The following is a 27184-nucleotide window of genomic DNA, read 5'->3' as shown; positions in this document are numbered from 1 at the left end:
TTCATACTTGCACTCCTATAAATACCGTGATATTTCTGTACTCGAGATTATATAGATCTTCAATGTTGCGCTGAGCCTCATCCCTCTCGCTCAAATTTTGCCCGAAGAAAAAGCTGTCTGGCTGGATTGGTGATAGACTTGCCTCTTTGGGCCAAACCAAAAAAAATCTCAACATCAACCTTCAACTTGCCTCCACGCAGTTCTGGCCACAACCAACGCACAAATCACCCCTCTACACACTTTTTAAACAAACACAGCAGTTCGGAGACCTCATTTCTCAGATACCCACAGCTTTTATTACCCAAATCAACATCCTATTGACGCACCTTCACCCCCGACTCGACCAGCATTGGACTTCCTGGACATCCTAAACACACCAATTGTACTCCGTACTCCGACCTCACCTCTCAGCTCCAGGCCAGATCCTTGAAATACTTCGCTACAAACAACACCGGACTACTTTTTATACCTATTACCTCACATTGGAAACAATATAATTTCCCCATTCTACGTTTCTGTTTGGCTTCAGCCACCTTCATCCCCTCATATCCCCCTCCTCGGGGTCATGAGAGCCTCTCCCTCCCGAGCCCTCGACACTTTCTCCCATGGCCCGACGGTACAAGCCTTCGGAGCTGTTACAGCTACGCGATTCTCCCCTAGTTGTCAAACCAGATAACTTACCTCCTATAGAAGAATGGATGGGGTAAGTCTGTGCGCTTTGTTTATTTAGTTGGCAACCGGTTGTTAACGGTGTTTTGTTGTAGACCACCTCCAGACCCGCCCCTACAAAAGAAAAATCTTAATAGCCGAGAGCCAGGCCCTCAACAAGATCTTGCGAACAGGAGGTCAAGTGTTTTCGAGAGCCGCCATATCTCGCGTGGCTCGACTTCAGGTAAGCATTGGGTAGCTTTTTAAATTACAGCCATATCAATTATCATTGTTGACTTAAACTTTCCCTCCGTTTTAGAAGATATTGTTTTGGGACCGCCCAGGACTTCATTTGCATCTGCATCCCGTGGATTCGGAAAATCGATCGATGCTACTGATCGATCCTCTGCAAAACTTAATGAGACTGACGACCAGAAACAAGATCGGTACAATTTTCGTGACAAATTCTTCAAGGATAGAGACGTTGGAGATCGAGATAACGACCGGAGGGATACGAAACCAATCTTAGCCAATGGCCGCCGCGCTGTCCGAGACGATAGGGAAGACTGGTCTGGGGGGAGAACCCGCCGGACATTTGGTCCAGAAGAATCTGATAGAAGACCCAGGCGGAATGGAGATTCAGACCGGTGGGAGATGCGCGATCATCGTGACCACCAGGAAGGTAGCAATGAACGGACTCCTCGAGACAAGGAACATGGCCGATATCCACCCCGAAGAGACGGCCAGGGTAGAGTCAAGCATGATAATTGGTTCCGGGATGGCGAGACACCGGATGCCGTGGATGGCGAGGAGGAGAAGACGCCGGTCAGACATCGTGAATGGCGCCGTGGTGGCCATGGCGGGGATAGGGACTGGAATCGACCCACGAAGCATGAGCAGGAACCAGAATGGTTGGATTCGACGGATCGAGAAGGGTCCAAAGAGACGCATACTCAAGCAGATTTCCAGCGCTGGAAGGAGCGCATGAAAGCAGGCTCTGCTCAAGCGGCGTCCCAAGAGGAGAAGAAGGAACTTTTTCCAGAACCAGTGAACACAGAATCCAAACCAAAGGAGCCATCTAAACGGCTTGATGGTGAAATATTTGGAACCTTGGATCCGTCCCTAGTGGATCCCGGCTTGGACAAGTTCTTTGGCCTGTGGAGTGAGAGTAAACAAGTCCGCGACCATACTCCCGAGATTATTCCCGATGGAAATGCCAATATCGAGTCACTTCCAACCAAGGCGACTAAAGCATCGAGATTTGCCGGAATTTTCAACTCGCCCTCCGATCCTGTGAATCGGGAACCGGAGCCTCAAACTATAATCCGTACTGAGCAGGTCCGGCCAGCTTCAACCGACGCAGATCAAGAGGGATTCCAGCGAATATTACAAATGCTTGGAGGAAACAAATCTAGGAAGGCTAGCCTTCAGGTGGACGGGTCAATGCAACAACAGCCATCGCAGGCCCCACCACCACAAGTAGATTATGTTAAATCGTCAACAACTATGTCGTCCCCTATACGAGAATCTTCTATTCGACAAGAGTATGCTCCATTGAACTCTCCACGGGACCCTCCTCCGGGACTGGAGGCTCTCTTCGTCCAGAAACCAAAAGAACCACCTGGGCCGAATCATGACACTGAGTTCCTACTTCGACTTATGCAGCAGTCCAAAATTTCCTCTCCAAATCACCAGGCCAACCCTCGAGCCCCCCCTGCTTCGTTTCAAACTGGTGGAGCAATGAATGTGCGAGATATGCATATAAGAGCTCAAGCGTTGGAGAAACAGAAATCTCCCGTTTTCCTTGATGATCCAGCAATTGCTAATATCAGGAGAGCGGAGCCTCAAGACCCACGAGACCAGCTTCGCCGTAGAACCACTAACGGCCCCCCTATGGGCTATTTTGATGATATGGGTTTCCCGCCATCGCAGGGTAACCAGACCCCTAACCAGCCATCTGGAGTTCGTCCACCTGGCCCCGGACAACCCCCACTGGCGCTGCAACGCCCACCTGGATTTGAGCAGATCCAGCCGCCTGGATGGCCTAACCAACAGCCGCAGCCCCCTGGCCCAAACCAATTCATGTTGCCACCTGGACTTACTCAGCAGCCAAACCGAAATATGAATCCAAACTTCCCAGCCGCACCTCCTATGCCCATGCATGCCGCAGGCCCACCTCCGAATGACCGGCAAGCTTATCAACGAAATGCGATGGGGGGTGGTCCGCCACCATTTGTACCTCCCCCTGGCATGATGCCTCCCCCAGGTTATGTGAATATGAATGCCCCACCACCGTCTGCATTCCCACCAATGCCTCACACACCAGATGGGATGATGGGTATGTCTCATGGAAATTCTGGCCAGTATGGTGGCATGCCTCCTCAAGGCCCACCCCAACCATCATCTAGGCAGTCATTTGACATGTTTGGCCCTCCCAGCGGAGACGGAGGCATGGCTGCTAGGAATGGCGCAGGAATGATGGGTCCATACCGCTAAAACTTTCCTCGCTAACGACTGATTGAGAATCAAGAAGCCCTCACCTACCCTCCTTTAAGATTAACTATCATCGAGCCTGCACCGCAGGACTAGGGCTGACATTGAGCGGATTCCAATCTTATCTTTTCACACTGAGGCATAACCAACAATTTGCGTAGTATAATTTATCATCCTACCTGGCCTACCTCATATTCGCGTTCTTTATTGTTTTGTGGTTTTGTGGTGCTTTTCCTTTCCTTTACTTTCCCTCTCCCTTTCTTTCTTTCTTTTCTTTTCTTTCTTTCTTTTTTTTTTTTTTTTGGACTTGGACTTGGACTTTGGGATGGATGGGACTTGTTTATAGTTTACCCACGTACGTTAGTGATTTCTTTGCTTGCGTGTTTGGCAATTCTCCATTTCTTCTCATGTACGGCCTCGGTTTCTTCGTTTTTCCTGATTGTCTCTTTTATTTCGTTCTTCCCATGCTGTTGGCATCCACTATTTTGCTGGTACCTATTTTTCTATTTTTGCTCCTTTTTTCCTTTAGGCTTCATGTTTTTCCATGCCCTCGCTCTCTCCTTCTCTACATTTTATATATCTACATATATATCCACATTATGGTTAGGCCGTGGAATGGGTAGGTCAGGTACGTTGATAAATAATATACTTTCATTCCTCATTGATATTGGACTTTGCCGACATATCTACGTTCCGTTACATTACCTTTCTTTTTGTGTTCTCACATGACGCCGTCTATAACGAAAAGATTAAAGGAAAGAGCAAATAGGATGACGAGGAAGTAGAAGAATGGTCCACTTTTCTATTAAATACCCCCGTCTAATTAGGGTAACTAAAGTACCTGTTTACCACCCCTTGAAAGCAAATTCATCAAGTGTACAAATCAAACTAAGATAAAGAACAAAACCAACAGCGCCAGCGTTCAGCTAGCTGTTTTCCCAGTTACAACGCCAAAAAAAGGAGTGGGAAAAAAGAAAAGTAGGTGTATATAGTAATTACATACGTCAGGCGTTGCCAAATAATATAACCCATATGAGACGGACATGAGAAGGAATGTAAACAAGACACGGTTCTTTATTAACCCCAAGTTCCACCGCCACCACCTCTTCCTTGGCGTCTTTGCGCGGATAACCGCCAGTCATCGTCGCCTGCGAAACGGTTGTGGAGAGGCTGGATTCGTTCTGCCCTTTTCCGCTTCGAGAGACGGTCGGTTGGCGCAACTTTAAAGAATGTGGGCGCTGCTTCAACGAGCCACTGTTTTTTGGTAAAAAGAGAGTTAGAACGGATATTTAATTTTGCTCTGCTTTTGAATAGGGATAACCGGGAAAGTAGTCTAGGGGAAAGTAAAGGGAAGGAGGTACATACCTTTGGTTCTATACTTGTAGTACAATGCATATATTCCTTCGTCGTAAGAACCAAAGTGTGGAATATGACATGCTCAGCGGCCTTACCAAATAGCGCGGAACTGGGATGCATGTAGACAGGTGTGCCCTCGATCAAAGTCTTATAACCCTCCTGTGGGTCCTTACGAGCCGCGTTCCGGAAGAATCCTGAGCAGAGCGCCTGCCGGACCTTTGTCGTGTTTCGCCCGCAGGAGACTATTTTGTGTTTATAGCGCTCCATGATGGTGACCAGTTGCTCGCGCACATCTTGCACGCGCCGCATCTGCCGCGCCTGTATGAAGTTCTCAAAACACCAAGGGCTGCTGAAACGTGAATTCTTCCATCCGTTGTAGACGTTTAAAAGGGTGAGGTGGTCGCCATGGGGGTCGTGGAATTTGGCCTTTTTCTGATCCGCTTGTTGTTGCTTTTCCTTGGGCCGATAGAAAATGCTGTGTACTGAAAGCATGGCGACGATACTGAGCATTTCGTCTGAGCAGCCCATCTCGACGGAGGCGATTAGCACTTTGGCTAATGCCGGCTCCATGGGGAAGTCAGCCATTTTTCTTCCTAACCGAGTTAGAAGGCCTTCATCGTCAAGAGCGGAGAGGGCGTAAAGTTCCTCAAGTGCCGTAAGCATAGTATTCGTTGGGGGAGGGTCCATGAAATCGAAGTGAAGAAGGTCGTTGATGCCCATGGCTTTTAGCATGAGAATCGTATGTGAGAGATTCTGACGTTGAATTTCGGGGACAGTGGTTGGAAGCATTTCCGATTGATACGCTGCTTCAGTGTAGAGACGGAAACATTTACCAGGTCCCGTTCTTCCTGCTCGTCCGGATCGCTGCTTCGCCTGTGCTTGGGAAATGGGTGTTACAACGAGGGAATCCATTCCAAGTTTTGGGTCATAAGCATTTTGCTTTACAAAGCCCGGGTCAACAACATAGTATATTTGGTCTATTGTAATTGATGTTTCCGCAATGTTTGTGGCGATGACAACCTTCCGGCTTCCAGGGGGTGCAGGCTCGAAAATCCTGCTCTGCATCTCACTAGGAAGAGCAGAATAGACGGGTAAAATAATCAGTTCAGGAACGCTAGGCCCAAGCGCTTTCATTCGTTCGTATAAAATTTCGCAGGCCGTATCGATCTCCTCTTGACCAGTCAAGAATAATAGGATATCTCCGGCGGGTTCTGTCAAGTGTATCTGCATCACTGTGACTAAAGCTGCATCTAAATAGTCCGATTCTGGCTCCCTCGAGTACATGATTTCCACAGGGTATGTTCGTCCCGGGATCGAGAAGATGGGACACATGTTAAAATATTCAGAGAACTTATCAGCGTCTAGAGTAGCTGAGGTAACGATAATCTTCAAGTCAGGCCGTCGTATAATGGTCTTTTTGAGGAGGCCGAATAGAACATCAGTACTGATAGTTCGCTCGTGAGCCTCATCCAACATGATAACCGAGTATTTCTTCAAGTCAGGATCAAGAAGAATTTCTCTCTGGAGGATACCATCTGTCATGTATTTGATCTTCGTCTCGGGGCTGGTGCAGTCTTCAAATCGGATGGTGTATCCAACTTCTGCGCCCAAACGACAACCAACTTCTTCTGAAACACGCTTCGCGACGGAGACCGCGGCTACACGTCGGGGCTGAGTGCAACCAATAATGCCGTTGTTTGCAAATCCACCCTCAGCGAGATACTGGGTTAGCTGCGTAGTTTTACCAGAGCCGGTATCGCCAACAACAATTAGAAGTTGGTTTTCCTTCACGGCTTCCAGTAACTGTTTGCGGAATTTGAAAACAGGAAGACTTTCGCGCTGCTGTTTCATCGTCATGTTTGTCCTCCTCCCGAAAGATTGGTCTTTGCTCTGCGTCACCCGTTTCCACTCCGGCATTGTATCCGTTGTCTTCGTGACTTGGGCATTCCGCAGATCCGCAGCGAACTTCCTCTCGTCTGGTGCAACCATAGGGTCATGCCACTGGGCATTGAGATCCACTCCCGCAGCTTGCTCGGCAGCCTTGTCTTGAGCTTCTTGTTGTCGTAGCTCTCTTCTTTCCTTGGCCAAATTGGTCCCAGCCATAGCAGCACGATTGAGTGAGCCATCCGGAGCCTTAACAACACGAATAGGAGAGAGTTCAAGGGATTGCTTCGTCTGGCCAGCCAAGAACGGAGGTTCCTCATCTCTAACTTCAATATCCACATCCTCCTCTTCCTCAAAATCGCCTTCTCCCGTAAGGGTAGCGTGGTATTCCTCGTCAATATCTGGATAATCTGCCGCGGAAACGGCGCCCGATGCAATGAGTTGCTTTATTTCCCATCTTTCCGGAGAATTCAAGAGTTTTCGATTTCTCACAGGCCTGCCCTCGTCATCTTCAATGATGGGAACAGGGGTGCTGAGATTCCCGTAGCGGTCATCAGAGCCAGTTCCGTTAAGTCGTTCCATATTGGCACCGGAAGCAAGCCGTTTTGCGGGGCGAGATCACGACCAGTAACTTGATCAACCTCCTTCATAGATAAGCCGATTCGAGCCCCCTGTATAGTATTGACCTTCACCTTTACGGGTTGGCCCTTCGACACAAGGTCAGATGGGTGGTTAACTCGTGCGCCATCTTGCATCGCGGATACGTGAACGAGTCCATCAACTTTCCCCTTCACACCTAGGAGGTTCACAAATGCGCCAAAGTCTTTTATCCCTGTGACCCTCCCGTCGTAGATTTTGAAGAGAATAGGTTGGTCGTCTAGTTCAGGTGTTGGGGGTCGTTTGAAATATTCCTCGTCATCGCGATCCCGCCGCCTCCTGCTTTCACCAAAGCCATTGGCGTACCTATCATCTCTGCCCCTAGTTCTCGTAACAGCTCTGCCAAATTCATCCAGATCATCTCGTTTTCGCCGTGACCGTTCTGCGCTCCGTGATCTGGACCTCGATCGGTACCTGTCCCTCCGCGATTTGCCCCCATCGTACTCATCACCACCTGGGCTCCTGCTTCGCTTCCTGGTATTCGTCGTACTTTTGCGGTCTCTTGCCTTTCCAGCCAAACCTTCCAACATCGCAAAAGTATCATCCATCGCGCCCGCAGTCGCAACGTCCGTCGATGCTGGTCCCCCAGGTGTCGTATCATCGTCTTCCCACTGTGGCACCTTATCAGGGACCGCTAGACCTTTAAAAACACGCGCTTTCCTCTCAAGTTCATCCAACCCCTCGTCTTTGCCATTTTGTTCATTGTCCCTGGAGGATTCTTTTTGTTTACCCTTGAATTTTGGGTGCAGCGTCAGGACTAGACGATCTATACTCTCGATCAAGCTCTGAGGGAAATCGGCTCCGATTTCATCGAGTGCACGCTTGAATTCCGCAAACGAGCTGCATTTTAAATGTTGGTCGATCACGAACTCAGCGAGGGTTTTGTCGTTGACCCCGAGATGGTTTTGGAGCTCCGTGGTTACCTTCGACACGAGGGAAAAGAGCTCCAGGGACTCGAGATCGTCCATGCTGACGCAAGGAGGACTCAGAAAGGTATTTGATTTAAAGAGCCTTTGAGCAGAGGTAGAAAGCGGGTAGAAATCACTGAGTTTCTATTCTCTGTTCCGTTCCGCACGCTTCGATAGGAGATATCTCCGTTGTAACGGAACATTGTTATTGCGAGATCCGACACCGGCAAGTGTTATTGCCACCAAAACCGTGCGCTTAAGATTATCGCCGATAACGATATTGCCGGCCATAGCACTCCCTACGCTATGGAGTACAGCTCGTCGGTTTAAATCAAAACCTCCTATTGTCAGTTTTGACGAGCGAATTGTATGCATGATATTCAGTTGAAAGGAGTTTGTCCGCCAGATTAAGGGTCTCGCTGCACTGGGAGCAAAATGACGATATTCACATTATATATTCTTAACTCCATCTATCTTTGGGTATAGTCGTCGTTTGGTAATTTGCCTGTGCGCAGCTAAATAAAACAACCCATGCGCCATTGTGAAACATATGAAATCAGCTTTTCCCTATACTGAATACATGGTGAATATACATTGGGCCTTGTCGAAAATGTAACATAACAGATGACCCCAAAAATATAGTACTGGTGTATGATAATGCCCCACCCAAAAATAGGAGAAGAAGCTGGAAAAACAAAGGGATCTCTATGTGTATTGATACAAGGTAAAGGAACAAGAAGAAAAGCTTGCGGGTTTCTATAAACAATGATTTGGTTCATAGCTATGGAGCAGTAAGGCATATCATGAAGACGGGTCGTTCGGAGTTTGGCGATGAGAGTGGTGGTCTGGAAGAAAACTCAGTGACGTGAATCTATGAGACCAAAAGGGAATCATGTCATGATAGGGGTATGAGGTGGACGACCCTCACAAAAGAAGGCGACCAACGTCTGCAATGATTCCCTAGGTGGGAGGGAGCCCTACAGAGCCGGATTGTGGCTCCTTCATACCGCCATGCTTTTATGTACCTGTACGCATTGGCGGGGTGACCAAAGGCATGGGAGGCGGCGCTGCTAAAATTCAATTCCGCCGCGTTTTGCTAGCCCTAGATTAGCGCCGTTTGAGGGTGGCCCACCGCGTTTGGAAGCCGAATCACTTGCAGGACAGTAAGGGTGAGGAGAATTGTAGATAGGTTTTTAGCCTATTAAGTAGCCCCATTCGTTCTAAGCCGCTGAACGTGAAGCATTCAATCGCTCTTTCTGTTCGGGCATATCGTCCCACACTTCCGCTTCTGGAATATTTCCAAAGTCGATTTCCACGCCTTCTGATTCAGCAGCAAATGCTTTTTCCCGCATTTCCGTTTGTCGTTGCAAAGCATACTGCCTCCTGAGGGATGTAGCTTTCCGTAGGTGTCGATTCGCCGAAAATTCAGTCAAAGCTCTATCCATCTTTATTTCAGTCAACGACTTGACATGGGTAGCAAGCGCTCGATTGGTAAAAACGCCTCCGCATCTGTAACTCAGCCAGAGGTAGAGGACTAGGGATCGATGTAGGGTTTCGAGTGTAGCGAGGTAGCCTTTGTCGCCGGAAACTGGTTTGTCGAGAACATCGATGGGTAGATCGTCAATTTCGAGCAGATCGCCACTCCTATTCTCTGCCACGCAGCGCACAAATTCCCTGAAAATATTGCTCATCTGAGGATCTCTCATATGAGTTGGCGCCGAGAGGAAAACAAGCTTTTCATCCATGCTAAGACCTTTGATGCTGTCTATGGCCTCTGCCGCCTCAGCATGGCCTTGGCCATCGCTTAGGAAAAAGCTGGAATCCACTTGTGCTATGTTGTGGAGGCGTTGTAGGATATATGCGAAAGGGGTGCCGGGCGGGAAGTGCTCTGAAAAGCGTTTCACGATATGATCCGGAGGCAATAATCCCGCTGCGAGGATGGGCTCTGGCTCGGTGTCCAAGGCTTTCCGAATGTAAGGGAGATCCACATCTTCGAGGGAGGTCACAAATCCAACATTTGTTTCTGCTTCCTTGTCTGAGCTGGCGATCTTGGAACTGTTTGTGTTTGCCGTATCCTTTGCTGAACGATATCGACCAGCACGGCCTCCGATTTGTTTAACTTGGGATACGGTAAGCCGTGTCAGCCCTGTCGGTAATCTTCGCACGACCGATTCGAAAATAATTCGTTTACAGCTCCTTTAATAGAAGGTCAGTAGCTAATCATGCAAACCACAAATGAAAAAACAATACGAGACTTACAAATTGAGGCCCATGCCAATCGCATCACTGGCCACGAGAAAGTCGTAGTCGTTATTAGGGTCATTAAATAAGTCTGCCTGCTGCGACCGAATTTCCGCGGGTAAGCTACCGTATACAATAGCAGCTCTCCGACCAGTTGCTTTTTCGATTTCTTGCTTCAAACCATGAATACCAATGCGAGAAAACGCAACGACGCAATCCCCTTTTTGGAGATTTGACAAGTTTCCCTTCAAACTTCTGCTCATGGCTTTCAGTGGGTTGAGCCGCTCGTAGTGGTGAATTTCAAGCTTATCCCCCATCAAGCCAGCTAAATCGCGAATCAGTGGTACAACTCTTTCTTCGCCACAAAGGTGTAGCTCGTGGGCCCTGGCGCCAAGCAATGCCCGTGTCCAAGCCCAACCTCTATGAGGGTCTGCGATCATCTGGATCTCATCGATAACCCCAACCTCAACGTCTTGACCGAAAGGAGCCATTTCGACAGTATTGCTATAAATTCCCGGAATTTGATCCTGTGAGATTCTAACCTCGTCACCGGTTACGAGGCCACATGGGATACCTTTAGCATTGAGACGAGTGTATATTTCATGAGCGAGGAGCCGTAGAGGGCCAGCATAGAATCCAGTCTTGGCTTTTTCGAGCCGCTTTAGGGCATGGTATGTTTTGCCCGAGTTGGTCGGGCCAACATGAAGGTGAATCGTGCGATGCAAGCTGCGAGCAGCAGGGTACCATTCTGTTGGATTACGCAGATCCGCCAGCGCCCTTTGTTCCTTGAGGCTTGAGGAGAAATTGACATCGTAGTTGTAAATTTTGAATTCCTGTTTTAGCGCTTTGGTCAATTCTGCCGGTCCGGAGTTAACAAAAGTTCGTTCAAGTCTTCCCCTGAGGTTGAGGGCCTCCGAGTCCTCTGCGTTAAGTGGAGATAGATTTTCTGCCTTTACAGCCCGTGTTACGAACTCTTCAAACCCCGCCCAGCGACCTGGGATTTGACCCTGTCGTTGGAACCCAAGCCGTACCGCAGACACGGCTGTCAATACCACCGACGCCAAGTTCCCGGCTTTTCCCGTCGCTGAACGCCTTGCATTCCGCTGCCGAATGTGCGGGGGAAGTCTCGTTTGCACCTATAAAAATGGACGTGTAAGCTGAGATAGAAAACTGGCTTCGGTTATATTATTATCGTACCTGTTCTGGAAGCGCTGAATCAGGGTCAGCAGGGTCTATAACCTGTGCATTGGGTCTGCGTGCTTGCTTTTTGGCTTTAGGCTTTGACCTTTGCCATGCAGAAGTTGTGCTGAAGGCCCGGTTCAGCGGCAGAATCCCAGGTCTAAAGACACAAAGCAAGCATCGGCCTTGTGGCGCCCGCCATACTTGCATGCTCGTAATATGAAATATGGACAATCTGCCAAAAATGCGCTTTGTTTTTTGACAGTAATACCATTCAAATAATTGTCGTTGCAAGCCCGAATGGCAAAGCATGAAGATGTATCAATCTCCAGACATTGAAGCTTGGAAGAACTTTTGGAGGCTTGAAAAAAATCCGCGGAATGGAAAAACGGGAACTCCGAGCCTCCACTCCACCCGCCGATTGGTTGGTGGGGCATCAAAGGGCGCCACAGGTTACAAAGTCGGGGTTGGACTAACAACACATCATAGAGTTCTCCTGTCCGATGCTCGTCTTTTGTCTTTAATAAGAATACTTTGCGCTATCCTACGGCATACATTTTCGTGGAATCAAGTCCTATCAATCTTCTAGCGCCAATCCTGTCCGGCCCGGTGCCCCATGCTTCGCCCCGACCACCAGACAAGATGGACTCCTCCTTGATAGAGATCCAGCGCAGAGGTAGGCAGCTAGCTCCCCTTACTTGCAGTCCGTTAGTTTTCAGCTATCTTTGGCTAAACATGCTTCTTTCTTTAGCTATCCTGGACACAGTCCGTTTTACCGGTGGCAGAGACGTGAGTGACGCCTCGTTTCCCTCTCACAGGAAGAATATTGGCATTGACTTGACGTTGGATTCTAGTGGAAAGTCCTGGTGTTGGATGAAGGTAGCAGGAAACTCATCGATAATGCAGTCAAGGAAGACGATATTTTGAAGGAGAATGTTACGAGTAAGCGGTCTAGCCTGTATTTATTAGCATAGACTGACCCTGTACTAACTAATTGAAGACGTTGAACAGATCGAGGACCGGCGACCAATGAATAAGGATCTTGATGCCCTTTATATATTGTCACCGTTGCCCCATATCGTAGACTGTGTTATGGCGGATTTCGAGCGCCGGCGGTACAGGAAATCATTTTTGGTTTGGATTTCAAGTCAGCCTGTTGCAAATCGGTACTTGGAAAGTGTGTTCTGACAAAGGTCATAGATCTCGACCCCCAGCTGCGGCACAGGATAGAAAGGTCATCCATGGCTCGGGATCAGATCGCTGATTTCCGTGTCATGAATATTAATTTCTTCCCCAGGGAAGCCCATGTCGCAATATTCAGGGACCCGTGGAGCTTCCCGACCCTCTTTCATCCTGCCTGCGATAACTTGATCAGGCCTCATCTGGACGAGTTGGCACAAAAGGTTGGTGCTTTCTAGTGAAGACCTTCTAGACAAAATAGTAATATATGAGCCACCTAGATTGTATCGGTCTGCGTTTCGCTTGGCGAGTACCCTATTGTCCGATACTATCGTCCGAAAAATCCAGCCCACGAAGCAAGCGTCCTCTGCTCTCACCTGGCGCGGTTTGTGCAGGATCAGCTAGATGAGTACGCAAAACATCATGATGATTACCCACCACCGTCCACGCGGCCGCGGGGAATACTCTATATTCTAGACCGATCAATGGATGTCTATGCCCCGTTAGTTCACGAATTTACGTATCAGGCCATGGCCCATGATCTGCTACCTATAAAAGAAGGAGATAAAGTGACCTACAAAACTACGCTCAATGAGGGCTTACCAAATGAAGAGGAAAAGGAAATGGAGATAAGTGAACATGATAGGATTTGGATCGACAGCCGGCATCTGCACATGAAGGATCTACTAGGAAAACTCGTCGATGATTTTAATAAATTTCGAGCAGATAACCCTCAATTTAACGAGAGGTGAGTCGCGACCTTAGTTGTTCCTAGTTTATACTAAGTCTGGCTCCCTTACTTATGTGGATTTAAAAATTCGAAGTGAAACTGCCAACCTTAACACCGTCAAGGACATGATTGCTGGGTTGGCTGAATTTCAAGAAGGCAAAAACGCATATACCCTACATCTTAATATGGCGCAAGAGTGTATGAGGTTGTTCCAGGAACGGAAATTAATGGAAGTCGCTTCTGTTGAGCAGGTAACCTTCACATCTCTTTGCGTTTGCAAATTTTGCAACTTTTCTTCCTTGACTAATTTGTAGTAGTCACTTTCTACAGGCTTGGACGAAGATTACCGGAAGCCTAAGCATCTCGCCGACCAGCTAGTTCGCCTATTAGATGAGGATTGCATCGGACCGTCAGAGCGCCTGAGGTTAATTCTTCTTTACTTGCTCTACAGGGATGGTCTTCTTCCTGGAGATATAAAAAAGCTTCTTGCTCACTCGCAACTTCCACCACAGGATGGTGAGGTTATATATAACCTCGATTTACTGGGTGCAAGGGTAGAAAAACCGCTTAAGGACACTAAGCCAAAGCCCGAACCTTTGTTCCCCCGAAAGGTTCCCGCTCAAACAACAGAAGATGACACGAGTCTTTCTCGCTTTGAACCTAACTTGAAACTCTTACTGGAAGAACAGAACAAAGGCACTTTGGACGCCACAATTTTCCCTTATACTAGGCCTCATCTGGACCCGGACGGCACACTAGGTCAAGACAATGCTTCGCAGGCATCCCTTCGGAGTGCAAAACCAACCTGGGCTCGAACCCGCCCGTCTGCAGCGGAGCCCCGCCAAAGAATTATTCTCTTCATGGCTGGCGGTGCGACATTTTCCGAAGCTCGTTCCTGCTATGAATTAGCCAGAGCCTCCTCAAAGGATGTTTACTTAGCCACATCTCACATGCTCACACCAAAACTCTTTTTACGCCAACTTGGGGATCTTAGCGTCGACAAACGTCGATTGGATCTTCCCGCAGATCGACCTGCACCAAAGGCTCCTGCGCACCTCTTCGAAAAACCAGCACCCCAACAGTCTCCAGTTCCCCCGACTGGCGGGCTTGCCTCGATGACTATCAGCTCCAGAGATGCTCCACCCAGGTCGCCGAACGGTGCTGCGGGTCAACCGATAAAGCCTACCGTGCCGGCGGTTGCATCTAGTAACAAATTAGGAAAGAAGGAAAAAGATAAAGACAAGGAGAAGGAGAAGAAGAAGCGCAATTTCTTCAAGTGATTAGAAAAGCAATTTCCTATTGCTGGAGATGCTTTTTGCCCTGTTTTTGTCGTTCCCCCTATGATACCTGGAATATATGCTCGCCGGACGACTGACTTACCAATATCCCTTCTTCCTGTTTTCATCCCTTCTTCCTGACTTATTTCAGCATAGAACTGGCGCGGATCCATTCGGTGGTGTTAATGCTGTATTTCTCATTCCCCCTTTTCCCATGTAAATTCGTAGGTAGATGAGTAATGGTGATGAGTAATGGTATGAAGTTTAGTGGGAACGTGCTACGAGGTATTTTGACAGAAGCCGTTTCAGTTACCTTTTTTTAATAAAATAATACATCTCACAGGCGGCTTTCAACCATAACTATATGGGGCCATAACAAAACCAAACCAAGCTAAACAAATCTAAACAAAATGGGTATCAAGACATTGCGCGTGCTCCATGTAGCCAGGCCCCTTCGATTGGGCCCCATAAACCTACGCCTCATCAATCATTGCATCATCATTCATAGTTAGTTAATTAAGTCCCCAAATACTTCCCAACATCCTCTCTCGCATAAAATATCTCCCTCAACCTTTCCCCCTTCTTCTTCCCCTCCGCCTCCATCTTCCTCACCTGCTTCGCATTCAACTTCTCCACTTTTGTCTTCGCCTTCTCTTGGCCGGGTTTGGGAGGTTTAACCCCTAAGCCGAGCGTATCGTGTTTTACCCTAGATTTCAGCGGTACAGAGATACCCTGTCCCTGTGGGCCTAGGCCCAGACGCGAATCTGGATCCCAGCCCCGTGCTGAGAGGTACTTGAAGCCGGGTCGGGTGCGGTCGATGGCAGAGGGTGGGTGGGAGTGCGGGAGGCAAACTTGATGGGCGAGGGTGGCTTCGTGGGGATTTGAAGCGTATTTCGTCTTGTGGCTTGAGGAAGAAGAGGGAGATGGGGAAAGTGGTAGGTCACAGATTTCGCAGGTTGGGGATGTGGTGGTGGTGGTCGGTATGGATGGTGGGGCTGAGGCAGTGCGGTAGGGCTCCGACTTCTCAGTTTCTACCGCGGAGGGAAGGACGATGGATAGGTACCTGTCGCCTATCGAGGACGTGTTTGGTGTGCTGGACGTGGAGCTGGATATGGCGTTTCCAAATGTTTCGCTGGAGGGGATGAAAGGGACTCGTTTCCTTTTGATGCCGGCTCCGAAGACTCGTTGGTCTTCGAGAGGGAGAAAGTATTCATCATCATCGTATGCCATTATTGTTTAGCCATTTGTGGCTTATATGTGCTCCCTTTTGCCAGTGTGTCGCGTAGTTGTTGAAGGGTTCTTTTTCAGGAGTGCTCTATATCTCCAGTCGGATCAATGACATGCAGCTAGCTGCTGACGTAATATACCCCCCTAATCCAAATCGCGTAACTATGATCTCAAGCTAATGAAGTATTAATTAATTAATCGCTCCCTGGGCGGGCTGCTCTTATAGCTGGGAGCCTGTGATCGTAGTTGCATGACTACTATTCCACAATGCCGGTCCCTTTCCTGGCACATTGGGCGGCCGAGGGCGTCTCAAGCATCCCATATGCTGTAACAGCAATAAAGGCGACCGTTGTGCTCGCCGTCATTGTCTTGTTGAAACGCTATTTTGGGGGCACAAGGAATACTGCGGAGCGTCTAATGCACTCTAAAGTAGTCATGATAACGGTATGTCATTGCTTTTGCTTTCGAATCCAATTTCTTTACCTTCCACTTACAAACTACTTGTAGGGCGGCACATCGGGAATTGGAGCTTCGATCGCACATAGCCTAGCTTCCCAAGGCGCCCAACTCATTCTCCTTACACAACACGCGCCCTCCGATCCTTTCCTGGTCGACTACATTGAAGACCTCAGGAATGCTACCGCCAATCAGCTCATCTATGCTGAGCAAGTTGATCTCTCCTCCTTATATTCCATACGAACGTTCGCTACGAAATGGATCGACAATGCTCCACCCCGGCGACTAGATATGGTTATCCTCTGTGCCAATACCATAAAACCCTCTCGCTCGAACCCCCGTACAACTATAGACTGTCTAGATGAGGAGTGGCAAGTAAACTACCTTGCCAATTACCACCTACTCAGCATCCTGAGTCCTGCGCTGCGCGCCCAACCCGCAGATCGAGATGTCAGGGTGATATTCGGAACTTGCTCGAGCTACATTGGTGCGAAATTGGACTTTCGAACCCTCGAAGATAGGAGTATGCGTACGGCGCATGCAAAACCTACTTCTAATAAACCAGCAGCGCGCAATTTGAAACCCGCGCATAAGCCCGCCCAAACATTGCATAATAAGACCGCTAGGAATACTACAGCAGATCAAAGTAGCATGTATGCAACCTCCAAATTGGCGTTAATGATTTTTGCCAAATCCTTCCAATCCCATCTTTCCGCCTATGAACGACCGGATAAGCAACCCTGCAATACCCGCGTTCTCATCGTGGATCCGGGTTTCTCACGTACACCTGGTACACGGCGATGGATAACGGGCGGTTCATTATTAGGCCTCCTCATCTACCTAATAACATGGCCCATTTGGTGGCTTATTCTAAAATCTCCACAGCAAGGAGCACAGAGTTTCTTGACCGCTGCAATGGACATTGTGTTTGGAGCTCCCGCAGCAAATATTGGTGGACCCGGGGTTGGTTCCGGCGTTAATGGCGGGAAACTAATAAAGGAATGCAAGGAGTGGGATATCCTGCGCAAAGAAGTTATGGATGAGAAGATCGGGAAAGAATTGTGGGAGTTTAGTTCTCGCCAGATCGAGCAGCGGGAGACAGAGAGTGCTATTCTCCGTGCGCTTGAGAAGAAGGAACGGGAGGTATGGGAGGCGGAACGACAAAACACCAATACGATTTCGGGAGTGGATGCTGAAGGCGAAACGGGTTCAGACGTGGGAAAAGGAAATAAACAGCAGACGCCCGGGTCGAGAAGGAGTAGGAAGGCAAAGTAGGGGCACGGAAGAGCCGGTTTAGACGAGATATTTTGGGATCATTCAATGGCTAAGGAGTTCTTGGAGGTAACGGCGTCCAAGCATAGATATTATACCGGCCTGTCTTTTTCAGAGGAATTTGTACTGTGCTGTTATGTCAGTTACAATGCTTTTCCATATACCTAGACATATATACATCTCGCTTTTGCTTGACTATCTTTTTCCTCCCACCCATTGATGGAATTAAAACTTGTTGTATGATCTATATAGTACGTCGAAACTTGCCCGGAGAATTACCCAGTCCCCCTAACCGGGGTTATATGACAGCTACTGCTAAAAGACGTTTGGCATTCAAAATGTATGTACAAGACCACTAACATGGGTTTGGCTTGGGGGCAAGGGCAAGGGAGAAGCAACAAGAAAGAGGACCATTATTTCCTGTTCCACGTCACACATCTTTAACCAGAAAGGAGAAGAGGAGAAAAGGAGGGAAAAATCTAATTTATTTTCCCACCTTCAACTTATCCAGCAGATCCTGTGGTGGCTGCTGTCTATATCCCGCCGGGTTATTCTTGGTCCACCGCCACAGATCTTCACAGGCCTCTTCCAGCGTTCTGGTCGCCTTCCAGCCAAGCTCGCGGTTGGCGCGGCTTGGGTTGCTGGTGAGATCAAGTACGTCACCAGCACGACGGCCAACGACTTCGTAGGGGAGATCGCGGCCCACAGCGGCGCTGAAGGCTTTAACCATGTGGAAAACGGTGCTGCCCTTGCCGGTGCCGAGGTTCCAGGCGCGCACGCCTGGGTGGTTGGCGCGAAGGTAGTTGAGGGCTTGGAGGTGGCCGGCGGCTAGGTCGAGGATGTGAATATAATCGCGGATTGCTGTGCCGTCGTGGGAGGCGTAATCTGTAGGTCATGCAGTAGATGGCGGGTTGTCAGCTACAGCTACACATATGGACTCGCTTATTCAAAGGAGGGGACTGGTGGGTTAATTTTCGGATATTTAGGGCACTGACCATCTCCATATACAAGGAGTTTCTCTCTCTTTCCTGTGGCTACCTGCGCTAAGAGGGGTAGCAAGTTATATGGTACACCCTGGGGGTCTTCTCCCATGATTCCACTTGGGTGCGCTCCTGCTGGGTTGAAGTATCTCAACAGGGCGCCGTTCCATTTCTCAGCCTCTTCTAGCTTTCCGGCCTTGGTGGCGTTATTTCGCTCTGAGTTGATGAAGTCCGTAATCGCGGTCTCAACGGCGAATTTGGTGTTTCCGTATGGGTTGGTTGGGCCAAGAGGGCATTCTTCAGGAATGGGTATCATGTTAGGAAATCGGGTTGCGTCACCATAGACGGTGGCAGAGCTGGAGAAGACAATGTTCGTGACATTGTGTCGCTTCATTGCACGTAGGAGGCATATCGATCCGTAAACGTTGACGTAGTAGTAGTCGAGTGGTTTTTCGCCAGATTCGCCAACGGCCTATTTCGGAGCGTAGAAGCGTAAGCAATCAATTCACCCAACTGTATGAGCTTCTCTATTTGCGAAGATACAACAAGCATAACTACTAACTACCTAGGCATTTCATATTCCCGTTTACATACCTTGAGTGCGGCAAAGTGGATGACGCTGTCAATGTCCGGGTGTTGCTCAAAGGCCTTGTCTAGATCAGCCTCATTGGTGATGTCGATCTTGACAAAATCTGGGCGCTTGCCACAGATCAACTCGATGCGATTGATGGCTTCATCAGAGGAATTGTACAGATTGTCTGCGATGACGACTTTGTATCCGGCCTCGAGTAGTGCCAAGGCGGTGAAGGAGCCAATGTAGCCGGTTCCACTACACACGGGGTGCAGGTCAGCAAAGGAAGTCAATTGGCAAGGGCAAGTCAATTGTGAAGGAAAAAAAGTTACCCAGTAACAAGAACACTGCCAACAGTCATGATTCGCGCTGGGATGAAGTTTGCTTGAGCTGTATTGGGGAAGCTATGAGAGTTGTGGAGGCGATTGCGGGGTATGCTACCGTCGATGGCGAGGTAAGGGGGCCAAGGAACAGAGAGAGCTGAAGGTCTGAGGACAAGATTCAGAGATGAAGCTACCAAGTGACGTGACCCTCACTATATATTTTGTGTGGTTGCGGAAGGGAAAATGGACGAAGAGCGCAGTTGGGGAGGGATGAGTGGGCATGGAGGGGGAGCTGGTCGATCATTTTCGATGTTGTCGTCATTTAAATACTTAACTAGTTAAATAAGCTTGACTCCCTCCCTACAAGTTTCCTAACACCGACATTCGTTGCCCGGGCCCACTATCAACTATTCGCATTCCTGTTTCATATTATTGATCTATCTGGCTGCACCAAGTTCCCGCCTTCTGCAATCTGCATGCTTGGATTTCGCTGCATTCCAATCAAAATGTGCGACGCGTCTCCCTCAATCCCCATAGTAGTGGCCTCTGCAAACCAGGTCCCCGTATCTCAACAATGTGTAGTGCCACTACTCCGTAGTGGGGTCTGGCTTTGTTTTGCATACGCAATCAAATTCTGGGTGACGGTGCTTCTTCGACACTTTCGATGCACGCACGATGTCCATTAACTATTTAAGAGACTACGTAGTTACGGATTATCAGGTGGTTTGGTTCGGAGGAAGAACTTACAAAATCCACTAAGTACAATGCTCATACATCTTTGAGAGCCTAGACCCTCTTGCCAACAAGAAGATGGCGTAATATTTCAATTATGGTTGATCAACAACTTCCCATCTGAACCCTCCAATCTTCGCGGACACGGGAAGTAGGCTCACCCTGTTGAGATACGTTCCCTTTACCAGCAGAGACCTCGTTGAATTCAATCCCTATCGCAAATCGCCCATCACAACCATGAATTCTTCCAGAGAACACCCATACGGTGCCTTCTACGAGTATGCAGTTCTCCCCACCCCCTTCACCAATCCGAAGAAGCCTCCTTGAAACAAAATAAAGTTATTTAAGGTTGGCGCTAGTGCCAAAATAGCGGACATCGCATATGCCAACAACGGACTTGGTTGAATGCCTATCGTAATAGCATCCTAAGGCGATATACATGCTATTATGAACAGTGAATGTGGTTTTTTTACTGCTCTAAGGTTTGATTTAATCTATCTTCCAGGCTCCTGAGATCTTTTTGAATCATGAAAGAAGCAACAGATTCCGGAATCTACAAAGTTAAGAGATGGCTACGTTTACTTTGTCACTGTCTAAGGACTCTGTCACCTGTTTCCAAACTGCTTTTTTATTTCAAAGTCTATGCCTTGAAAACTGTCTTCTGTTCTTACAAGCTCATATGGAGTACTTATTCTGTAACTGGGGGAGGTCTCGCCTCAATACCAATGACATTTGCTCCCATTTATTTATATACTTTTTTCGTTTATAGGAGGAGTATTCCCTCCCTCGTTGCGGTTTATAGACCCGCTATCAGAATATCTTCTACTATAGCTTGTTTCGGCATCACGCTCAATTGACAGTCTGCCGCTTATATCCACAGTGCAACTTAACCTCTATACGCCACTCGAGTTGGTGTGAAACAGGCTATCAAAGGACAATTTCTTTCCGTTTTCCCCTTTCGACCAGACGTAAAGGAGGACATTAAGTCATCAAGAAGTACACCGGCGAGAAGTCGATTAGTAGAAGAATATGGATACTATATCCAATATATCCAAATACGACTCCTTTGTGGGATAGGTCATAACAGTGAATTTTGAATTTCGCTGGGTCATGAAGTTAGGTAAAGTAAAAAAGAAGTAGCGTTAAAAAGGTGAAATATACAACGAAATAAAGAGCTCGCGTAAGTTAATAAATACCAATAAAACGACTATAAAAAGTGAAAAGCGCAGTGCAAATAAGACGAGGATCCTTTTTGTTGAGAAACGGAGAAACTCAACGCAAGGTTATCGACAATGGCACAAAGGTCGTAATCAATACTGATGATAATAATAGAAGAGTCCATAAACGAAAAGTACGAAACCTGGCCAGACAAAAAGAAGAAAAAATACAATTGGACGCAGTTGGTATCTCGCCACATCAATACTATTAAACAGTATTTTAATTTCATATGATAAGATGCCATTTTGAACTTTACCTCACAAATTATATCTCTTCTTTCTTTTTTGGACGAATAATGGAAAGAAACTAGAAATTTTCGTAACAAGGTGAAACATCCCGTAGGTGTAGTGTAGTATCGACAGTAAATTGATCAATATCAGTCACATATTTAGGCGACTTCGCTTTGTGCTGTTTCAGCTGTTGTATAAAGTTATTGAGAACCGCTTTGCGGTTTACGAGGAATTAATGATAAACGACCAAAAGAGGAGTGCATCATCGTAAGCTGTATTGGCCGAAATGCCTCCAGTAGCTATCTTGTGGCTGATTATTGTTCTATCCCAAGAGCTCGACATCGAGCCCGATGGCTCGCATGAAGAGGTTGACATTGCCAAGGCGTTGGCTGGCCATATCCGCTGGAAGGGTTTTGCTCTGGGCAACGGTTTCCATAACTCGCTCCCTAGAAAAAGCAAACAAGTCAGCAAACGGTCCAAGGCCAAAAAAAAAAAAAAAAAAAAAAAAAAAAAAAAAAAAAAAAAAAAAAAAAAAAATTGAATTTGTCAAGGATGCACTTACTTGACAGCAATAACCAAGCGTTGCTGTTGTTCTGGGCTGGCACCGATACCTACGGCAGCTAAGAACTGCCATACGTACATATCATCACCACTGTTAATGGTTCCAGGGAAGATATCGCTAAAGACAGGCTCTAGCCGGTCAAAAAAAGTGTTATAAAGTTCCGTCCATGACTTCAACAGCTCGTCTTCCACGGTGCCTCCTTCTTTGACCAGTTCCGCGCGGCTAAGCAACATGGTCAGAACTCCAAGACCGACTCGAGTCTTCGCAACTGTTTGGACGTGAGTCTGACCAATGACAAGACCCAGTAGGCCGGTAATAATATTGATCGGCGCCTCGTTAACGTAGCCAAGTAGACTGGGCATGACAGCATGTGAAAACAGGTCAATTTCTTCTCGAACAGCCAAAGGTGGCTGAGATTCTCCGGGTTGAAGTTGTGCTCGCTGGACAACATCCAATGAATCGAGGTGAACAATGATCATGGTGAGGATGGTGACACGTTGTTCTTGGTCAATTTGGCGGAAGATGCGAGGAATGGCTTTCTTACCCTTGGGGTAAGACAGAAATGCAATGAAGGGATGCGGAGTAGGCGAGCCAGGAACGATCGGTTCTAATACTTTCATATCTGACCAGAGTTTTTGGTTGAGATGTTGCATCTTCTGTCTCCATTCCATATGCCTTTCGACTGATCCAGGATCATTTTCATCGGGAGGTGGCGGCATACTTCGTTCGTGGTCTTCCATTTGCATCAGAGTTCCATATACATTTTCAATATTTTTCAATATTGATTTCCTGTCACTGGGACTCATCGCAGTATGGTTGCCCTTTTTAAGATTGGAAGCTTTCTGGCCATCAGAGCTATCGGGGCGCTTGATATTTAGCAGCGGCTTAGGTGTTTTGGCGTTGCTAAACGATATTTTGCCTAGACTTCCTTCAATTATCAACTGCTTGTTTTTCGGTCTCAATTTAGCTGCTTCCACGGCCCGTTGAACCTGCTGTTGCATCCGCTGCATATGATTGTCTCCGGTGTAAAATTGTCGCCTTCCCATGCCCCCCGCAGATCGCCCTCCGGTTTGAAAAAGGTAGGTCTGCGCAAAATGACCTAGAGGCTGGCGGGGGTGTTGCCTAGGAGCTCCACGGATTTGGCTGTAAACTTGGTAGTAGAAGTCCTCGGACAGCGATGCCTCGCTCTCCGGATCCGTCACGTTACCTGTTGCAGCGACCAGCTGCTGTAACTGTATACGAGTAATGAAATTTTTATCCTGCGGAGTCATTAAACCGTTTCCTTTGGAAAGAAGTAATATCTTGTGATTCCGCTTTGCGCGTTTTGCATCCTCAATCAAATTGGCTTTTCTCTGCTCCTCAGTCAGAGGTGCTAAATTATGTGGCATGCCGGATGTGACAGGTAATTTACCAGGAGGGCCCATAGGCGCCTGTGATTTGGGGTGGTGGTGCTGGACTTGTCGCATTGGGCGCTGCGGTGCGGCACTTGGCGGTGGGCGATTTTGATGGTGCATGGGTGGGGGAGGCATTCCGGGACGAGGTAGCATGGCTTCCATAGGCGGGAAAGACTGTTGGCGTTGAAATGCCTGGCCTGCAAGAGCATCCTTTCCCAGCTGAGCATATTGCCGTTGTTGGTCAAGGGGTGGGAACTCCTGGAGCGACAATGGTTGCATACCGTCGGGCGGAGGGGCAGGTCTATCGTGGAGAGGCATAGTAAGGGGAACCGTCCCTTGCGGGATGGCCCCCGGAAATTGAGGAGCAGTTTGCGGAGGCGGTGGAGGAACGGAGGGTTGCTCAGTTCCCAGAGGTTTCTTGCTCTGTGCCCGCATTTGTGCTTCAACTTCTTCCAAACTCATTATCTTCTTCGCTGGCGCGGCAGGTTTGGAAGGAAGAGTGCTGTCCTCTGCCTTGGATTTTTGTCCCACACCTGTCCCCCAAACAGTTGACTTCGCCTGAATCTCAGGGATATAGCCCGGGTCTTGATAGAGCTCATATCCAGTCCGCTTAGGCTTTGCAGGAGTCGGAGCTGGAGATTTTGGCTTGGATTCCCGGGGAGGATGTTTCAGCTTATACAACATCTGCTCCTCATCGAGCACATTTGACATTTGGGCGGTTTTCCCGTAGAAATCGAAATCTTTCCCTACGGGCTGCTTCTCATCCTCCCCTCCACCAAAAGTGTCTTCGTTAAAGGCATCTTGGTCCTCGTCCAACTGGTCACCCAGTCCATCGTAGGTGTCTTCGAAATCGATTCTTCACACCAAAATTAGTAAAGTCATCACTACCTGCGCGCAGAAAAGGAGGGGGGGAGTTATACGCATCGTCGTCATCTTGCGTGGTGGCATGGGCAACTTGCGCGAAAGGGTCAGGGTTCTCGAAAATACCCCGCGTTTGCCGGCCAGAGGGGCGATCCCTCGGCAGAGTAGTATCAAAGCCAAAGAAAGACATACTACCTTGACGGCTGGCAATCAAAACTGAGTGATCCACAGTTGAGAGTGCCGTCTCGTTGTCGGGGCCTGTTTTGATTTCTGCAAGATCGTTTGTTCGGTTTGCGAATCAGACATCAACTTTCGTCAGCAAAAGCTTAGCTTAGCTAACCACCTGGTGGTCCGTGCGCGATCCGCCTCAAGTCTTCACTGCGCCCAACCTACTGTACGGAGTTAACTTACATGTACTGTACATCTGTACTCCGTACACCCAGCTTGATTTAGTCTCTGCGCCCATGTCATAATAACGATACAAGAGGCTCTTTGGCGGATTGGCACCTCAACTATCTACTTGCTCCGGACCTGTGCGATAAAAGCCTAGTTTAATGGCCAAACAACTCACCTTTGCTACTAACTCATAGCCAATCGACCGACTTGGCCGTAGGGCCATTGTTACGGAAACTGCCTCACGATATCACCATTGATTCTGCACGTCACAGGTAGCTTCGCTTTAAGTACTTGAACGTTAACTATTAAAACCCATAGCTACGAAGTTAGGTCCCGCTATGGGCCTTAATCAATCTCAGCGGCACACCATGTATGTCCGCAACATTCCATATTTGCCAATTAAGAAAGACAAAAAAGAGATATTCCCAGGCCATCAAAACACAGTCATCCTTATCCTCATTCTTATCATAATTATAAAGGCGAAACTTGAAGATACCCTACTACGTCTACATCACGTGGCTCATTCCAGTCGCCACGATTACCTAGGTAACCTTTGGGACGGCGATGCCAAAACGCTATATCGACCTTCTAATGCACTAACTAATGATGGAGTTTGAAATACTGCTTCAAGCGCCGGAGTACGGACAATAGAGTGAAATGCTACTAGCTTCTAGCCTTGGAACGCTTGGAAATCAACGACCTGACAGTCCGCTGTCACAGCCATGCCAAAGAGCGAGGGCTTCGACGACTAGATATTTGCTTGACTAGCATTCATGCACAATTCAATATGCTATATTAGCTGTTTCTCGAAAGTTCTGCTTTTTATCTTGTCGAAAATTAACGGCTAGTTGATTTTTGGACTGCAAAACAGTCACCAACTGGATTACCCCATCGTACTAAACGCTATGAACCTTGTTTTTTAATATCGTATTTATTTACCAACCCCTCGAAACATCCGCTGCTGTTGAGAAACTGAAGAGATATTTCCTCGGGTTGAAGAGAGCCGGCTATACCAACAACGTTTTGGAATGTATCTTCAACAACGTCGATGCGGTTTCCAGTTGTCATTGAACTGTTATTGCCTAATCCAAACGGATAGAATTGCCCGGCCCGCAAAGAAGAACAACGACGATTGCACTGCAGAGTATCGCGGAAGTCAAATAAGGCTAGCATCCCAAACTTGGGTATCACACGTGCCTCAGGTCGGGTTCTGCTGTTAGCTGTAAAGCACCCTCACGCACCGGATCCTCCCAAAAAGGGTTCCCGGGCTGGTAAAGAGACGAAAGACTTTTAGCGACAAATCCCCAAATATATTCAGCGCACTCTTCTTTGGATTCCAGAGGTTTAGGAGGTGCCACGAGGAGGTTTGCTATCTAAATTCCTAAAAAGAAATTGGCTGATATCATTATTTACAAGACCTTTAAAGAACCTTCCTCTTCCTTCTTCTAAAGCTCTTGAAAGGGAAGACATTGCTAGCAATGTAGAAAATAATCGCTATCCGCTAGGTGGTTCAGGATATTCTTATTGTTCAGGCAGATTCGCTAGGTCGCGGAGCATATGTAACTGCGGGACACTTGAAAAGAATGGCATTGCATATGACAGCGGATGAGGGTCACTTCGCGTGTGCGAGTCATCTTATACGCCACGGCGCTGATCCCGAAGCAATGGGTGAGGACAGAGATACTCCGTTGATGTTAGCGGAGGAAGGTTACTGCTCTCTGTCAAATTCCCTTCCCTTCTCCGCTAACTTCAATGGGATATCTCTATCCTCATCCACAGGATCAGGTTTCTTTAGTTTAATCCTAGCCCTCCACGGGGTGCCATGGAAAAAACGTCCGTTTATAGCCTGGTGTCTGTATTACCATGTCGTGGAGGTAGCTTGCCCAGAAACGCATAGTCCCATTGACTGAGTGGGAATCCATAAACATGTTATCCAAGCAACCTCACGCAACATATGCTCAGAGTCCCACCGGATCCCCAGTTCTTTTCACCAGAATTCTGATGTAAATAACTTGAACTGCTTAGGTAGAGAAATCGAAAGCAGAAAATGAGTAGAAAAAACCAATACCATCATCAGGACAACGGTCATGAATCATAGTGACCGCTATGGTGCCAGACACAAATCCCCATTCCTTCCGTTGGGAGCATGTCGTTACATTAAGGTTCTTGCGGATCGTCTGGTTGAGTGAAAATCAAAGATCCGCCGACCAAACGCGCGTTTCGGTCCGGCCCTTTGCCGCGCGGTCATACTTCTGATACTTCCTTCAGGCCACGCCAGTCATCACTTATACCGTGGGCAGAATTCTAAGTTATTAGACATTTAACTGAGTCTTATTTACAACACCAATTTTACCACACTATTGCATTTTCGTTACAAGGAACCCTTTTGAATAAGTAAAATTAACAGAGT

At 47.9% G+C, this 27184-nt stretch overlaps 8 protein-coding genes across 9 annotated transcripts; 3 read left to right on the top strand and 5 right to left on the bottom strand.

Annotated features, from left to right (window-relative positions):
- Nucleotides 1-2: 2 nt before the first annotated feature.
- BDBG_08913 (uncharacterized protein) lies at nt 3-4173 on the top strand. Its single transcript, XM_031723784.1, has 3 exons — nt 3-703; nt 765-892; nt 968-4173. The coding sequence occupies exons 1-3, from the start codon at nt 606-608 to the stop codon at nt 3142-3144; spliced, it is 2403 nt and encodes an 800-aa protein (XP_031581106.1). The 5' UTR covers nt 3-605; the 3' UTR covers nt 3145-4173.
- BDBG_08912 (pre-mRNA-splicing factor ATP-dependent RNA helicase prp22) lies at nt 3901-8079 on the bottom strand. The gene is made up of 2 exons (XM_031723783.1): nt 4507-8079; nt 3901-4395 (listed from the first exon to the last, which is right to left on the bottom strand). Exons 1-2 carry the CDS (start codon nt 6961-6963, stop codon nt 4219-4221), a joined length of 2634 nt encoding a protein of 877 aa, XP_031581105.1. The 5' UTR covers nt 6964-8079; the 3' UTR covers nt 3901-4218.
- Nucleotides 8080-8340: 261 nt separating this feature from the next.
- Nucleotides 8341-11697, bottom strand: BDBG_08911 (mitochondrial ATP-dependent RNA helicase Suv3). Its single transcript, XM_031723782.1, has 3 exons — nt 11385-11697; nt 10206-11323; nt 8341-10142 (listed from the first exon to the last, which is right to left on the bottom strand). The coding sequence occupies exons 1-3, from the start codon at nt 11676-11678 to the stop codon at nt 9167-9169; spliced, it is 2388 nt and encodes a 795-aa protein (XP_031581104.1). The 5' UTR covers nt 11679-11697; the 3' UTR covers nt 8341-9166.
- A 131-nt stretch (nt 11698-11828) lies between these two features.
- Nucleotides 11829-15348, top strand: BDBG_08910 (Sec1 family protein). The gene is made up of 8 exons (XM_031723781.1): nt 11829-12042; nt 12118-12155; nt 12221-12308; nt 12367-12513; nt 12567-12769; nt 12827-13293; nt 13370-13526; nt 13593-15348. Exons 1-8 carry the CDS (start codon nt 12009-12011, stop codon nt 14553-14555), a joined length of 2097 nt encoding a protein of 698 aa, XP_031581103.1. The 5' UTR covers nt 11829-12008; the 3' UTR covers nt 14556-15348.
- Nucleotides 13358-15943, bottom strand: BDBG_08909. Of its 2 annotated transcripts, XM_002620694.2 has the most exons (3): nt 14656-15943; nt 14226-14478; nt 13358-14170 (listed from the first exon to the last, which is right to left on the bottom strand). In XM_002620694.2, exon 1 carries the CDS (start codon nt 15780-15782, stop codon nt 15069-15071), a length of 714 nt encoding a protein of 237 aa, XP_002620740.1. In that variant the 5' UTR covers nt 15783-15943; the 3' UTR covers nt 13358-14170; nt 14226-14478; nt 14656-15068. The 2 variants fall into 2 exon arrangements, with proteins under 2 accessions (XP_002620740.1, XP_031581102.1); XM_031723780.1 differs by having other exon boundaries at nt 13727-14170; nt 14226-15878.
- Nucleotides 15405-17884, top strand: BDBG_08908 (alcohol dehydrogenase). The gene is made up of 2 exons (XM_002620693.2): nt 15405-16223; nt 16287-17884. Exons 1-2 carry the CDS (start codon nt 16047-16049, stop codon nt 17508-17510), a joined length of 1401 nt encoding a protein of 466 aa, XP_002620739.1. The 5' UTR covers nt 15405-16046; the 3' UTR covers nt 17511-17884.
- BDBG_08907 (UDP-glucose 4-epimerase) lies at nt 17881-20392 on the bottom strand. Its single transcript, XM_002620692.2, has 4 exons — nt 19391-20392; nt 19082-19316; nt 18503-18959; nt 17881-18392 (listed from the first exon to the last, which is right to left on the bottom strand). The coding sequence occupies exons 1-4, from the start codon at nt 19417-19419 to the stop codon at nt 17992-17994; spliced, it is 1122 nt and encodes a 373-aa protein (XP_002620738.1). The 5' UTR covers nt 19420-20392; the 3' UTR covers nt 17881-17991.
- Nucleotides 20393-20586: 194 nt separating this feature from the next.
- Nucleotides 20587-24659, bottom strand: BDBG_08906 (topisomerase II associated protein). The gene is made up of 3 exons (XM_002620691.2): nt 24438-24659; nt 22124-24373; nt 20587-22007 (listed from the first exon to the last, which is right to left on the bottom strand). Exons 1-3 carry the CDS (start codon nt 24566-24568, stop codon nt 21884-21886), a joined length of 2505 nt encoding a protein of 834 aa, XP_002620737.1. The 5' UTR covers nt 24569-24659; the 3' UTR covers nt 20587-21883.
- Nucleotides 24660-27184: the final 2525 nt, after the last annotated feature.

The sequence above is a fragment of the Blastomyces gilchristii genome, assembly GCF_000003855.2.
Source record: "Blastomyces gilchristii SLH14081 genomic scaffold supercont1.31, whole genome shotgun sequence".
Classification (NCBI taxonomy): domain Eukaryota; kingdom Fungi; phylum Ascomycota; class Eurotiomycetes; order Onygenales; family Ajellomycetaceae; genus Blastomyces; species Blastomyces gilchristii.
This window is presented reverse-complemented; position numbering and strand designations above follow the sequence as displayed.